At 38.9% G+C, this 17,297-nt stretch overlaps 1 protein-coding gene across 1 annotated transcript; it reads right to left on the bottom strand.

The window, feature by feature from the left end:
* Window positions 1-8,775: 8,775 nt before the first annotated feature.
* Window positions 8,776-16,995, bottom strand: si:ch211-79k12.1 (uncharacterized protein LOC568891 homolog). Its single transcript, XM_027153527.2, has 7 exons — window positions 16,837-16,995; window positions 14,597-14,718; window positions 13,773-13,983; window positions 11,900-12,054; window positions 10,685-10,829; window positions 10,263-10,404; window positions 8,776-9,488 (listed from the first exon to the last, which is right to left on the bottom strand). Exons 1-7 carry the CDS (start codon window positions 16,892-16,894, stop codon window positions 9,401-9,403), a joined length of 921 nt encoding a protein of 306 aa, XP_027009328.1. The 5' UTR covers window positions 16,895-16,995; the 3' UTR covers window positions 8,776-9,400.
* Between the last annotated feature and the right edge of the window lie 302 nt (window positions 16,996-17,297).

The raw sequence follows: 17,297 nt of genomic DNA on the forward strand, positions 1-17,297 counted from the left end.
GGCGTGGCCTTAGTCCGAACGCGACCAATAGCGTCGCAGTGAAGGAATCATGGGCGGGGTTTTGATGGCAATTTAAAGGTGATCGTGGGCGGGGTTTGTTTGGCAATTTAAACCAAAGAAGTCTGATTGTAAAAAGCAGCCCGCTTTTTAAAATAATTGAAATCAATGCGCCATAAACGTGATTAACTGCAAGCATTAGCGACATTACAGACCACAGGATGCGCTTTACAATCCCAACACATTACAGCCTGATCTAAAACTTCTGAGGCTTTGCTAATGAAAATGGATTTAACTCTGCATTTAATGCTGTGCATTACAGGTTGGGATTAGATAAATAATAAATGGTGTGTAAGACGACAAAGGAAAAGAAACTTTGGGACATGGGACAAGGGTACAGAATGCGCATCCTGAAGGCATTGCTTTTATAATGTACAGATAAGGTGATGTGATAAAGCAGAAGGAGATTGCTGTAAATGCGCAATGCAAACCTTGTGTTTGGCGACACCTGGTGGTGGGTTAATAAAACTACAACGCTAAAGGCAAATGGTGGCGAGGGCACAGATTTGGTCCTGCAAAATACAAAATCTTGAAGCCCAAAGTGGGACAAAAATAATCACTCTGGGACTAAGATGGAACCTAGAATTGATTAGGTTGAAAATAATATTTTAGATGTGTTAGAAATGCATCTCATGACATATGAGAGCATATGAGATTGCTTATTTAATGTTAATGAGCTGATGAATTTAATTAAATAAGCCAGACTAGGGAAATCATCACACTCTACTGGCCTTTATCATTCCATTTTTTACATGAAAAGAGTTAGCCTATGATTTATTTAGGTTTTAAACTTTGTTTATTTCTTTAGTGGTTGTTTTATTTCTTCACTGGTTTTAATTCATGACTGACTGAAGATTATCTGTCAGTCAATCTTCGTGGGCAGAATTATTACCAGGCTATTACCAGTTGTTATGGTTTACGGCGACTGGAGTAAACCTTTGACAACCCTTGGCAAAACCTTAGATTTATATTGTCTATGATTGTCTTTAAAAAATCCTGGGCTCTAGGAATGATTTCTCAGCAGTTAAAGAAAGTAGTCGAATCCTCAGAAGCTTGGGTCAGAAAGTGTTGATTAATTTTCTGTTACAGCAGGTTTGACAGTATTGCTGGCTGCAGGGCAAATCGCAGGTTTATAGTTAAGTGCTTTTTCTAATGCATTAAGGTTTCCATAGAAACTACTCTTTCACAGGGACATACAGTATAGAGCAGCCATTAAACATAATGTAGGTCTAATTATAAAGGGAGTCTATATAAAAACAACAACAACAAACATGTTATTTAAAGCCTCAGGACACAGACTGATTTGGTTACGTGACAAACCTCACCTTATGTCTTATTAGATTAGGAATAAAGAAAATGAGACTGGTGAGAGAAAGATTATTTATAGCTGTTGTAGAACAAGTGATAATAGGAACTATTTTAGCGGGCCTTCCACATCATTAAACAAACTATAAAGAGATAAAAAAAAAAAACAAGTGTGATTATAATATAAATAAATAATGTTAACTCAGACAAATTGCTTTGATATGCACACATTGGGAGTTGTTAATGTGTTTGACTATATTATCACACTCAGACATGTTTTATTCCGTAAATGGGATTGTATAGGGCTTTTTATTTGTCATATCTTGTCATTGTGTAATTTATATATTTAGAGTATACAGAAGTATGTATACTGTAGAGTGAATCTTTGGAGTGTGAAGGAAACTGCTGTATTGATCTCAAGTTCACTGCATATCAGGCCACAACGATAAGGGCGGGATTTAAAATTTTCACAGAATCGGCCACATATTGTTGTCTCCGTATCATTGTCATGATGCTGAGCATGTTCACTGAGCTGAGATGATGAGTGAAGGTGTAGATCAGACTTCAGCTGCTAGCTCAACTGGAGGGAGCCGCTCATCGGCGCCAATGTTCGCAAATTAGGAAGTGAAAATCTTTTGTTTACACACATGCACGCAGAGTGTGAAAACGACAGTGAAATTCTGAGCACCCAACACTTTTCAGAACACTCACTCATTTACACTAACCTCTATATCATGAGTCAATCGCTGGAACAACATGTATGAGGTGTGTTGCAGGGGAGGCCATGTGCTTGGAGGCAATTCTCAGAAAAAGATATTCTTTGGTATTTTTTTTTAAATAAATTATTAACCTTGAGTCCTTTTTCTATTTCTTTAAACAGCTATTTCAACATTAGGTACAAAGAAATGACCAAGTTGAGATGTTTCCATTAGAAAAACATTTCTTTCACAGCTTTCCAAGCCTGCTCTGTTTAGGCTTCATTTTTCTTTTTGCTATGTTGCTGAAATAACATTATATTTTCTATGTGAATGCCATCTGAAAGTGTATTGTTGTGGAACCCTTTCTCAGGTGTCTTCACAAAACTATGCTGATTCAAACTGCCACTGGCTCCAGTCAGCTGCGATAAAACGCTCTCATGGATAACGAGGTGGTACACGGGAAATGTTTTCTTCTTTCAGTAGCTCGCAGGGGAATGTGTGTGTAAATGATTTCACTTATATATTAATTGAGATACCTACAAAAAAAAACATCACCCTGCAAGCATGTTAGGTTGAGTTATAAAATATACAGTATTGCCAAATAGAAGTCTTTTAGGATTGGTCACCTTGTGCCAGTGAAGTCTGTTTGGTTTACAATCTTTTTTACTGAGAGTCATAAAAAGCATTACTGAATGGCTCTATAAATCCTTGGCCAAATTGAATATATTTGTCATCTCAGTTTTTCATCAAGGAGTTTATTCATAGTTTATTGCTTCAGCTAAACTATTGTACAGGAAGCTATTTTTTCCCCCTTACCATTCCCTTTTTGTAGCATAATTTATAACAGCTTAAATAAGCAAATACAGACAGGTGAAAAATTAAAGGGGAATTAGTAGTCCTGTTATTCTGTAGGAGGCATTTGGTTGATTTAGAGATATTAGACTCCAAATACTAGAGAATAGACATGCTAAAGACTACTCTAGAGACTAGAGATACTAGAGGCTCCAAACACTTGCGACTAGAGATTCTAAGGAAACCAGACAATAGAGACTAGCGATTCTAAAGACTCCTAACTCTAGAGACTAGAGTTACTAAAGACCTCAGAAGCTAGAGACAAGAGATATTAATGACTCCAAACACTAGAGACTAGCAATAGTAGAGGAACCAGACAAGAGAGACTAGTGATACTAAAGAAACCAAACACTAGAGACTAGCGATTCTAAAGACTCCTAACTAAAATGTTAGATACTAAATAAACTAGAAACTCCAAACTCTATAGAATAGAGATACTAAAGACTCCAAAATCTAGAGACAAGAGATATTAATGACTCTGAAATCCAGAGACTTGCAAATATGAAAGACTCCAAATGCTAGAGACTAGTGATACTAAAGCAGGGCTGTCAGGTGTCACGCATTGAGAGTGACAGTCACGCATTTCGGTCTTTTGTCATGCTCTCCCGCCACACATCGTGTTTCTCACGCCGCAAAAACCTTTTGACTATTTATCATATATTTAGATGTCACGCTTGCCTGTCTTCAAAACTTGAGAGCCCTGCTAAAGACTCCAAAAACTAGAGACTACCAATACTAGAGGCACCACACAAGAGAGACTAGCAATACTAAAGACTCCAAACACTAGAGACTGGAGATACGAAAAACTCCAAACACTAGAGATTAAATAAACTAGAAACTCCAAATGGCAGAGACAAGAGATACTAATGAATCTAAAGCTAGAGACTAGAGATACTAGAGATTTCAAATGCTAGACTACAGATAAAAAAAAGACTCCAAACACTAGAGACTAGAGATAAAAAAGACTCCAAACACTAGAGACTAGAGATACTAAAGACTCCAAACACTGGAGACTAGAGATAAAAAAGACTCCAAACACTAGAGACTAGAGATACTAAAGACTCCAAACACTAGAGACTAGAGGTACTAAAGACTCCAAACACTAGAGACTAGAATTACTAAAGACTCCAAACATTAGAAACTAGAGATACTAATGGCACCACACAAGAGAGATTAGCGATACTAAAGACTCCAAACACTGGAGATTAGCAATACTAAAGACTCCAAACACTAGAGACTAAAATGACTAAAGACTCCATACATTAGAGACTAGCGATACTAGAGACACCACACAAGAGAGACTAGCGATACTAAAGACTCCAAACACTGGAGATTACAGATACTAAAGACTCCAAACACTAGAGAATAGAATTACTAAAGACTCCAAACACTAAAGACTAGAATTACTAAAGACTCCATACACTTGAGATTAGTGATACTAAAGACTCCAAACATTAGAGACTAGCGATACTAGAGACACCACACAAGAGAGACTAGCAATACTAAAGACTCCAAACACTAGAGATTAGCGATACTAAAGACTCCAACACTATAGACTAGAGGTACTAAAGACTCCAAACACTATAGACTAGAGATACTAAAGACTCCAACACTATAGACTAGAGATACTAAAGACTCCAAACACTGGAGACTAGCTATACTAAAGACTCCAACACTATAGACTAGAGATACGAAAAACTCCAAACACTAGAGACTAAATAAACTAGAAACTCCAAATGGCAGAGACAAGAGATACTAATGAATCCAAAGCTAGAGACTAGAGATACTAGAGATTTCAAATGCTAGACTAGAGATTAAAAAAAGACTCTAAACACTAGAGACTAGAGTTACTGAAGCCTCCAAACACTAGAGACTAGAGATACTACAGGTATAGGGAAAAAAATCAGACCTCAGTCACATGTCCACTTGACCATCCCAGAGCCAGCCAGACTGGTTTGAATGTTTCAGAAACTGCTAATCTCCTGGCACTATAGTGTTTTTTGTAAAACCAGTAGAACTGCTGGTATACTGTTTTGCTATGATGGCTTAGGACTACAATTACTATAATAGCTTTAAATGCCTCCATCAGTGAACAGTTGATAACTAACAAAATAGGGTTCATTTTAAAATCAGAATGAATTTCCAGGTTACATAATTGCACTATTTGACCATATAATACACAGTTAAAGAAAGGAAATTATTTATAATCACACGCTCCAGCGTATCCCAGATGAAGTTCATTTTTGAGTCGGTTCCTCACAAGGTTTCTTCCTCATATTGTTTCAGAGAATTTTACCTCAGCACCGTCACCAACTGTGTCATATCATGAATATATATATATATATATTTCTGTAACAATGCTTTTGACAATATGTCCATTGTTAAAAGCAATAGACAAATCAAATTCTATTGAATTGAATTGTGCAAGGGGGGCACGGTGGCTTAGTAGTTAGCACGTTCGCCTGACACCTCCAGGGTTGGGGGTTCGATTCCCGCCTCCGCCTTGTGTGTGTGCAGTTTGCATGTTCTCCGCGTCCCTCGGGGGTTTCCTCCGGGTACTCCGGTTCCCCCCCCCCGGTCCAAAGACATGCATGGTAGGTTGATTGGCATCTCTGGAAAATTGTCCGTAGTGTGTGAGTTTGTGAGTGAATGAGAGTGTGTGAGTGCCCTGTGATGGGTTGGCACTCCGTCCAGAGTGTATCCTGCCTCGATGCCCGATGACGCCTGAGATAGGAACAGGCTCCCCGTGACCCGAGGTAGTTCGGATAAGCGGTAGAAAATGAATTGTGCTACAAGAGCAGAAGGCCACGACACATTCCACTCCTGTGTGCCAAGAAGATGAATCCGATGCTACAGCAGGCACAGGCTCACTTACAAAATAAACAACTGAAGCTCAGACAAACTTTTTCTGCATTGGTCTACTGCCACATGATCCATTAAATTGCATGAATGAGCAGGTGTAGAATTGTTCGTAATGAAATGGTCGGTAAGTATAGTGTGGTTCTCCATTCTGATAATCGTGTAGTATATAGTAGTGATTTGGGGCATAGTCCTATTGAACACCTCGCTATCACCTCATTTAGAACTAAACGCACTAGCAAGGTGAGATACAAAGGACATGAAAAGTTAACTCAATAACATTTTCACAGTCGCGCTCTGTGGCGCATTTCTCTGTAATGAAGAGTCAGTGTTTAAAAAAAACAGTTGCTCCTGCATTATTAATTTCAGCCTCCGGTCAGCCGCACAGCAATAAAATCAAACATAAAATGGTGTAGGGAGTAGTAATCAAATTAGCAGTTATGATAGCATGGACATTAATGAAGTGTAGCACCTCACTACAGTTAACATTATATAGGAGCTTATATACAGATTGAAGTTGTTGAGGAGGGATGGATGCTATATAGCCAGTTCCAGAAGTAGAAGACGATATGGAGTATAATAAATCTGGTACCAGTCATGCAGCACACTTAGATAATAGGCCTTTTATGGAATTTTTAATGAGACCATTTTACCTAGTACAGTTCTCGCCTATTAAGACTTTCACTAGTAGAGCCTATTTATTTTTAGCCTTACCTACAACCAAACCATTTTTTCACAAGCACACACGACATCAAGGTCTTTTTGACCTTCTTTGCTTTGGAATATAGCATCAGAATCCGAGCATCAGAGAAAATATCATTTCATTGAAAGTCAAAAAGCGTTTAAAAAAAAATGAAAAACTTACACTAATCATTTGCTAAATATACACGAACACTCTGTGCCCACTTTATTAGCAACACCTGTCCAAGTGCACGTTCATGCAGTTATGTAATCGGCTGATCGTGTAGCAGAGGTGATACAGATACAGTGATAGAAAATGATACAGGTACACGTCATAAAATGAGGATAATGTTCTCATTAATGATCTCTGAGCATGATTGTTGGTGCCAGATGAGCTGGTATTAGTATTTCATAAACTGTTGGTTTTCCTGTGATTTCCACATACAACAGTTTTTAGAGTTTATACAGAATGGAGTAGAGAGAGAGTGCAGCCTGAAACCCTTGTTGATACGAGAGAGAGCAGAGGATAGTGGCCAGACTGGCCTAAGTGATATATATTATAGTGTAATTAAGTATATTAAGTATATAGTAACTCAAATAATCATTCTGCGAGTGTGAGCAGGAAAGAATTTCAGCATGCAGAACACAGCAAACCCTGTTGTGGATGCAGAAGAAGCATCAGGTTCCACACCTTTCAGCCAAGAACATGAATAAGAGCCTCTCATTGTTGGTTTTAGATTCCTGTTCTTAATTGGTACACTGTAGGAGTGGAACTTGATGTGGTCTTCTGCTGTTGTAGAAGCCCTTGACCTGCCCAACTACCTCATGGTTCAATGCTTTAGACATGCTAAAATGCTTTTCTGTTTGACAGGATTTATTATCCGAGTTACTTTACAGACTTTAAGGCAACTTGAGCCAATAATTTTCCTCTGATCTCTTTCATTTCCATTCACAGAAATGTAATGCCACGGTTTAGGTCAATAAGAACACACTTCGATGTGAACACTAGCTGTTGACCTGTAAGTGCATTTTTTTTTTGTTTGTTTTGCATTATGTTGCCGTCACACGATTAGATAACTGCATGAGTGGGTTCTTAATAAAGTGCTCAGAGAGTGCAGCACGATGAGACTTTTCCATCTTTGGTGTTTTTAAATCTTAAGTCTCAGGAGTGTCTTCACTCGCTGTCAGATAATCTAGTACTCCTTAGAGGGGAATTATATATTTTTTTTAAAAGATTTGCTGATGCTTCATGAAGATGGTAAACCTGCTCTTTCTAAAATTATTACTGTGGAAGGTTCTCTGGAGGCTTGGTGAAAAGACATTATTAGTTAGCACTAAGGAGGACTCAAAACTAGAACAGCAGCAGTGCGACTGGGGTGTAGAGGATGAAAAGGTATCCTGGAAATACTGGAATTATGCTACAGTAGTAATGGAATTTCTGTGAATCATGAACAGACTTTCTCATTCTCCTATACTGTGTGCTTCATTTCTCAAGCTGGATAGAAATGAATTTATAATTCATTAATCATTTGAAGGAGCATTTGCACAATACAATATGGTTGCATAAGAAAGCTCGTTAGCATACATCTTAGAAATCGTAATTAACAGTGACGCACTGTGATTTTACTGCACCCACATAAATGTAATGAAATCTCGGTAAAAGGCATTATTTTATAATTAAAGAAATATAAAATGTGGAAAAATATATTAATAATTGGAAAAATGAGGCACCAGACTACTGCTTTTTTGTCATGACAGTTGCATGAGAGTGTGAAGAGGATTTTTTAACAGTCGAGAACACAGCAGTTTCCCTGTGTTCCACGTGGAAACAGTGTAGATACCATTTTTTTCTGTATTTTCATCTCAAACCATTTTCTTTTCACCTCGGTTAATTTGTATATTTTCTATAATGTCTGGAAATTTCCCAGATGACAACATTTTCAGCTACTGTTATATTTCAGCATAATAGATTTTTATTAGCGTAGACATGAGTCAAAATAAAAGTTCCACTGCTGCAAAGTCCTTTTCCTTTGCAGTTTTGCAGCTGCTATGCTGCATCACAGGGCGGCTTAACTGACACAGAAAGTGCAGTCTGCCCTCTTTCAGGTAAACCACCTCACAGATGCTCACGATTGGTTAGTGTCATTGTGACTGACAGTGAGAAAGAGCATGCCATTCTTCCCAGCCAGACAGCATGCCCGTTTGCTCACTCGGATTTTCGGATAGCTTCATAAGTATTTATACACGTTATCTCTGGATAATAGGGTGAAATGTTTTAGGAGACTTTATCCAAATAAAATCAGTAACAAAAAAAGCCATTTTATTCATTTTAAAGATTTTAATGGAATTAACTTTGAAAAGTACAAAGAAATGATCAAAAATAGTGCAAAAGATTTAAAGTGCTATCATATTTTTATATAGACTTATAAGTTTCATTTAGTAAAAGTACAGTCGATGGAGAACACAGTAATAAACCCTTCACCTAGTTTCGCCATCATATTGTGTATGCCAGAATGATTGTCTAAGAAAAAGATGCTGCCAGCATAAGAGACTTGTTTACAACTCGAGGCTGGAGAAAATGACTAGCAGGAAAGTGTTCGCATGCGGTTATATCTCAAAAAGTTCAGAGATTTAAAGCTCACACCAGCATAGGCTTTGACAACAAGCGTGAATCTCAATTTTGTTGGGTTGTGAAATCAATACAGAGAAAATTGCACACCTTTTGTTGAGGAGTACTGCTGCCAAACCTGCTGAATTGGAACCATTACCATGAAACAATCATGTCTGTCGATCTATCCCACAAACCCTTTTCCTACTGTCTTCAATTCAATTCACGGCCTGTGTTTCACTAGCAAACTATATCTTATCCAATCTGGCAGGCTCTTTCTCTCCTAAACCTCACCACTCCCTGTCCTCATCCACCTCTCCCCCCCCCTCCATCTCACACATTACACCAGCGGCTGTTTGTCTCCAGTGGTGGAATTCAGAGATTCCACGCTGTTCTTGTAGATAGGTTTCGTCTGAGACTGGTCATCGCTGGGAAAGAGAAAAAGATAAGGATAAGGAATAGAGACAGAGTGAAGAGAGCAGTTTATTAAAAAAAATAGCATAATGGATTAAAAGGAGTGCGAAGCAGACAAGTGAGGGAAGCGCAGATGGGGCTGGTCTTTCTTATAACACTGCAAGTAATAACATGCAGGAGGAAAAGACAATCGCAGCCCACAGGCTTTAATACAAACTAGAGAATGAGGGCATTTTACTAATGGAACAGGACCATCGGTCCTCAAGCCTAATGCGACCGTATCGTCCCTCGGCGGCTTTGCAATCTGAACTGTTGCTAATCCTCAGGTTATGTGTAACGATATGTGTAACGATCATTTTTTAATAATAATAATAATTCCCCCGATTTTCCCATCATTTGTCTCTGTTTGTGTTACATTTACAAATATTTACATAAAGTAAAATTTAAGAAAAGTGTGCTTCCATTTTACCTTGAAATATCACGATTTAAATGCATTTCAATACAGATCCTTTTTTATGCATTAATGTGTGCATCTATTTAACGTCTCATGCTGGAATTATCCATTCCCAAGAATCAGCTTTTAAAGTTAGTGTAAACAAAAAATGTATATTTTAATCTTAACCCTGAACACATTCAACACTATGATACAGTATATTGATCCTTTATTTTTAGTCTATACAAGGAAATATAGATATTGAGTGACAAGCATTTACCCAAATTATAGATCATTATTCACTTAAAGAAAGCTAACGCTAGCAGAGCTACATGGCATCTCAGTCCATACTTACATCGGTCCCTTGCTCTTGTTTGGTCTGGTACGGCGGCACAAGAAGATCGTCATGGCCATGATGATCACCAAGAAAACTGCCAATGCTGCACTCATGATGAGATAAATGCGTCCGGTTGTCGACTCATACCATGCGGATTCCTCTGTGATGCACAAAGCGAAATGCATTATTTTCTCTGTTGTTTCTTTCATTGTTACTTCTTTCAGTCTCCTTAAGCACATCTCTCTACCAAGGCCACAGCTTTACCTAACCCGGAACTGCAGGTGTAATCCAGTGACCGTGTTTTCATAGAATTAATCACACACTCAAATCTAAACATCTAGCCATTAACATGAACATCAGTTCAGCTCACGGACCAATTCTATTATTTGTTACTGAGCCTTATCAGCAGCCCTGCGGTGCCTCCAGTAGGTAAGACTGACCTGGCAGGACGGTGAGTTTGATTGTCCGTTTCTTGATGAGGGAGCTCACAGTTGGATGCTGAGCCGTGCAGGTGTATTTCCCACTGTTCTCCTCATGCACATTCTTCAGTTTGATCTTACTGGAGGGAATTATCCAGTCCTCTCCCTGCAGAAGGACACAGACACCAATTTATTTTGACGTGTAACAGTTAAAAATAGAGTAATATCAGAGGAAAAAGTAACATCCATCCAATCTCTACACCCCTTATCCTACTGGGTCAGAGAGACGCTGGAGCCTATTCCAGGAGCCTCGGGGCACAAGGCAGGATACGGCCTGGACAAAATGCCAGTCTATTGCAGGGCACAATTGCGCACACACAATTTAGTGATGCCAATCTGCCTAAAACAATCCCCAGGGCACAGGAAGGACATGCAAAATCAACTTACACGGTGGAGGCAGAAATCAAACCCCCAACCGTATGTGTGTTACAAGCAAAGTGAAATAAATTTGAAATTTTTTCACTATTTCAGCCTTGCATCTGCTAATCCTGCCGTTTAACCATGGCCTGCATCTTCCTCCCTTCCTTACTCCCTTCCGTTCTTCTTTCCTTCCTTAACAAAAACCTATAAAAAGGTCATCCTCCAGTTTGCTTTTTTTCCTGCTTAAAACTAAGGATATCTGCAGTTATACAAGGACTGGAGCTCATTTTCCAATCACTGACACAGTAATGACACTGTGACAATTTTCCCATAAAATTCCCATAAAAGTCCGCATTTCAATCAAAAAAGAATTCTACAACGAGTCTCATCGTGGGAATCGGTGATTACTGTACGTCACCCTGAAAACCTGCTGTCATGGAGTGTCGTCTTCTTCATTGATTTTTCTAATGTACTCCGTTCACTGATGGCTTTCAGCAGAGTTCTTAAATCTTAATAAAGGAGCACCACTGGGTCCCATTTACACACTATTATTATTTACTCTGGAGATGACAAGGCCATTAAGAAAAGCAGGGTGCAATTTTTTATGCTGGGGATCACAATTCTATTGGAGGGAAGTAGGGGTTTTCATGGCTTCGGGGTGTATTTCATTACAATTCCCTTACTGACGATGTGTTTCCGGGAGGCTTATATATAACTTCTAAACACCATCTCCCTTTTTACTCATTGCTACAGTGTTTAGAGAGAGTAAACATATTCATCATCATTACGGTATAAAGATTTCTAAAAGTTTAGTACCTCTTTCAGCCAGGTGTAGGTAGGAGTCTCAGAGCCAGAGCTAGAGCAGTCAAGCTCCACATCCTCCCCTTGTGGTACACGCAGCTCATCCTCTGGGGCGAGATAGCGATAGAACGTGCTGCTGCCTGCTCTGTTCACCGACACCTCTCGCAAAACTGAGGAGGTCAGTGGAGGAAACAGGATGAGGATTAAAAGATGAAGCCAAAATTATAAAGGAGTCGTTATAAACATGGAGGACCTAAGGCCTAAATTTGGATTGTTACATATAAAGCATTGGGAAGTTAGCATTTTCCTCTAAAGCCTGTTTTAACAATCTGTAAATTCATGGTCAACAGACCATGTGAGCAAATGTTGTCTGTTCTCGGATCATATATGTACAATCTGCTTATGTCATCACTGAACATTCTTCACTGAGCTGAAGGTGTGTGTCCGTTAGCATGTTTTGTTTCACGCTCTACATTTTCATTGTTACTTTCACGGAATTCTATGCCGCCCACTTATCGGTGCATTTTAGTCAGACGTCATAGCAGCACTGACGCAACGAGATTTAAATAAAAACATTTTTTACACAATGCAAGAACTTTCAACTGTTTTCAGATGCCTTTGGTCAAAGTAAGACTAAATGGGTTGGCAGTGTGCATGTCTCATTATACTGTATGCTTTTAAAATCTCCACCAAAAAACTGACGCGTGATCCAGAAAAATCAGGCTAAAATTCATCTGTCGTGAAGCCGGCTTACAACACTGCATGAGCGCTCAGTCTAAATGTCACGGTGTTCTGCAGAAACAAAATATAAGCATACTAGTTATTTTTCTTTTTTTCAAAGACTGGTATGTGTCATGTGCCAGACAAGACCGAGATAGAAGGAACTGGAAAAAAGTGAAAACATGAGTAAATTTATCAGCCATAGCTCCTATATATTAAACTGATAATTACACAAGAACTATGTGGGATGCACATAATGAGATCATGCCATGTTGAAGCACTATGGGAGATTCTTCCCAGACTTATAGCTCTGAGACGGATCAATAGAAAGAATAAATTATGGTTTAAGTCTTGGCTCACTATAATATTACATGAAATGGGTATTTTCTTCATATATGTGTGTATTGGCCCGTTTCTTTAATCTTTCCATCTACCCCATTGCGATTTTCTGATAAGCCACTATTATCGACTTGTTCGGAGACACAGCATAACCCCCACTCAATATCAAGCCCAGTTCTGTCATGTTGAAAGAACAATAATTTTCCCTCTGCCTCGGCTCTCACAAGCAATTTCGTTTCAACTGTAGCCACACGAGATGCACTCGCCACACAAGGCATCTTACATCAGAGCCTCAGCTCAGCTTGTGTTTTGTAATTACATGCTAAACTCCAGACACTTGACAAACCTGATTCGGGTTGTGGGTAAAACGATGGTTATTATTTTCCTGAAGAATGTGGAAGGATACTGATAATTATAAAGAGACATCAAAGCACTTCTGTAAGTAGGCAGAAGCCAATCGGCAGAAATATTAAATTGTTAAAAAAATTTCTAATTAAATTCAGCTAAAAAAAAAAAATTGGATCAAACTCAACACTTGTACTCATGTAGGTCAAAGGTCATGTTGATGTACAACGTAGGATGTTCGAGTTTCACACGTGGCTGATGTGTATAGAACGACTAAACTGTTGGTTTAATTGTGGTCACATGACTTCAACCTCTTATTTGCATTCACATCTGTGTGCACATCCCTATCCATAAATACATAAAAACATCCCGTTCGGACAACTTTTCGCACTGCACTCAAACCCGGAATCTGTTTCCCCAGAGTTTATAATGACCCAGAGTTAACTATTAAAGTGTGACAGGTTTTAAAGCTAAAAGCACTCACAGTGCACTGTTAGCTTAAAAGGCACTGATGAATTGTCCAGGTCGGTGATGTCCGGCATGCAGCGGTACATTCCAGCAGACCAGGACTGGACTCTTGCTAACGTAAGAAGCAGACGGCCATCTTCTCTTGTCACATCCGCATCATACCAGAAACAGCGGCGGTAGTAATAGCCGTACCCGCTCATATCCAGCCGGTGCCACATCTCCGTGTGCTGCAGGGAAAAGAGCAAAGGCATTCATATGGAACCTACATAACACAGGTCACAAGAAAAAGTGGACTACATGGTTCCTTGACACACACATTTCATAATGCAGAAACCTTTCAAGAAGGTTCATCTGTTCGACAGCTTTACATAGCACAGATCTGTAGAACTAATGAACATTAGAGTTTCAAAGCCACCAAAAACAGTTTCTATGCCGTGGCAGATGCCATGAATCCTCCCAAGACCAATTGCTCTGATGTGTTAATTAAACAAAGTGATAAATGTTCTCTGTGGCCTCTTTTAACGCACACGGCTCCCTGGCATTTGCTCAGGCCGTTCTTTTGAACAGCTTTCCTAAATAACGAAACCCAAATCTGTTGCTTTTTCTCCTTTTGCTCAGTTAGGTTTACACTCAGGCCCGAGCACCACCATAATGAATCACCCGAGCGGACCGGCTCTGACCGTCAAGGAAATATCAAATCGAATCATCTGTTCAGATACATAAAGCAAACCAGCATACTATTCATTTAGTCTGCTTCATGCTTCCTGGTATTTAAAGCTATATGCATGATAAAGTGTATTATAATTGAGACATTTTTAATCACTAACGTATAATCCATACCCGTGATAGCTTCTCAAAGTGTACTGAGCTCATGTTGGTCTCAGCTTCTGTGTCAAGACATTCCAGAGTTACTCTATCTCCCTCCATGACATTTTCAGTAGGACCTTGCACGAACAGAGAGGCTGCAAAACACACACACACACACACACACACACACACACACACACACACACACACAAATTAAAAATTAAGCATATAATATGTTGTTCAGTTAACAGACAGTGACATGTTTGTTAGCACAGAACCAACGAGTTAGACTTTATGTCTGTTATCTCAACAACAGTCTATTAAGAAATATTCCTGCTTTATTTGTGCTTTTAACTTTTTGTACTTATTTTTGAACAGATTTAATTTACTACTGTAAATTTTTTACTACTCTTCAGTAGTTGAATCAGCTGAATTAATTTAAATTTAACCATCTTACATTCAAGAGACCTTGATTAATAAACACCAAAAACATTTGACAAGTGATATATTAAAATATCCCTTTGTGTTCCTGTAATGTAATTTTATACACTACAAACTTGCAAAGTAATAAATTACTTATTTAAACCACAAGCATTTCCAAGCCTGTAATAATTATCTCATTTGAAAGATACCTCCAGGCCCAGAAAGGAGCGATATGACCGGAAAGTTATGTTAGTAAGCTGCAAGTAATAAAGAGTTAACAGAAGAAGATTCACAGCAACTAAATTAACTAACTAAACAGTAAAATACTTTATATCTTTATGGACGTGTAATGTATTTAGTAATGTAGCGTGGTCAGAATATAAATGACACATTGTTATGAACTTTTTTGGCTGGTGGGATAGGTTTGAAGGAGCTGCCTCAGTTCCTTCCATGTGAACAATCAAGGGAACTTCCTGAACTTTGTGCAAAGTCATTCTCTCTCTCCTGGTGCCAGTGGCATTCGCGTTATGAAAATAAGGTCATGTGATATACAAGATGGTGGACTTACTGTTGTGAGAGTGTAGTGCTGATGTATGAAAGATAAAAGTAGGCCAACTTTCTACTGTGTATATATAAAGAGAGAGAGCGAGAGAGAGAGAGAGAGAGAGAGAGAGAGAGAGAGAGAGAGAGAGCGTGTGAGAGAGAGAGAGAGAGAGAGAGAGAGAGAGAGAGAGAGAGAGAGAGAGAGAGTCTAGAACCTGGAGTCTATCCTAGGACACTCAAGGCACAGGACATCCTGGACAGGGTGGCAACCTATCACAGGGCTCAATCATAAACACAGCACACACAAACCAGACTAATTTAAGATAATAATCATCCTCTGATGCATGTCTTTGGACTGAGAAGAAATCAGAGAGCATGGGGGGGACCACTGAAGCACAGGTAGCAGAGGATACTCCACACACACACACACACAGATGTTTGATTCGAACCGCCAAATCCGGAGGTGTGAGGCAAACTTAATAACCACTAATTTACAGTGCCCTATATACATAAATTTAAACGAATAGCCACTCCTGTGTTATAAGTGCAATGACAATGCCAAATGTAGTGATTTATTGCCCCGATGTTTACTGTTTTGCTTTTCCTTTATGCTATTAGAGTGATGACGTTCGTCCTCAGTGCTTCCCTCTAGAATTAGGGAAATAAAAGTGAACAAACCTGTTCAGCTACATGACCAAAAAAACAGGAAGAAGAAGAAGCAGAAGGAGAAGAAGTAGTAGCAGAATTATGGCGCAGTTTGATAGGCTTGTGTAAGGCGTGGGGGGAAATCCAGGTACTTTCTGACCTTTTGTTATTGATATGAGAATGTACAGAAGACTGTAAACACACTTCCCTCATATGACTCGGTGACATTTCAACTTTATCTTCCCATTTTTGATTTTGCTTTGTTTTCTTCAGAAATAGAAGCCTAGACATTGTTCCTCAATTTAACAAATACTAGTCAGATTAACCAAGTTCATCCAAATTAACCGTTTAACTTCGATAGTTTAAAGATTCTTTTGAAAATTCCTGATGTTTTTGCCGCGTGAATGTTTAGTTTCATTTTCTTTTTAAGCACCAAATTGATATTATAATTTATTTATAAAAAAAAAAACACTGCGTTTTGTTTATTGTTTCTATTATTAATAATTATTAACTAATAAGCGTTCGACAGGGAAACCAGGAGGCTAGACAATGTTTTGGTTTCGCCTCATTTGAATAAGAACATACTAGAAAATTCACAGCGATAAATAAGTCAATAGCGTCCGAATGGAGTCAGATGATTTGATTAGGTTTAAGATATTTACCCGTGTTGTCCCGCACCAGCCCCACCATCACGGCGATGAACAAAACGGAGAACTTCATTTTGTGCGACGCTTCAACGTTTCTTTCTTCTCCAGTGTTAGACAATAAACTTCTAAAGCGAAAGTTTGCTCTGGTTGTTTATCAAGGCTTGGGGGCGGAGCCACAATGTTTTGCGTGTTATTCAATCGGCGTTACATGGATAGCCTACTGTACCTGTGATGGTAAACTTCGGTTAAATTACACGCTGCTTCTTTGATCAAAGAAATAACTATCAAATCGAAGCAAAAACAAAACATGGTGCATATATTTAATTGTAATATCCTTATAATTCCTTAAAGGGTGCAGCTCGAGCGCTAATTTTGCTCAAACTGAACACGCGCTGGTTTCCACTGCGTCACCTGTCTCTATGGAGATACGACCTGGCTTAGGTTTCACCTGAGTGTGTGTGTGTGTGTGTGTGTGT

The sequence above is a fragment of the Tachysurus fulvidraco genome, chromosome 3, assembly GCF_022655615.1.
Source record: "Tachysurus fulvidraco isolate hzauxx_2018 chromosome 3, HZAU_PFXX_2.0, whole genome shotgun sequence".
In the NCBI taxonomy this organism is placed as follows: Eukaryota; Metazoa; Chordata; class Actinopteri; order Siluriformes; family Bagridae; genus Tachysurus; species Tachysurus fulvidraco.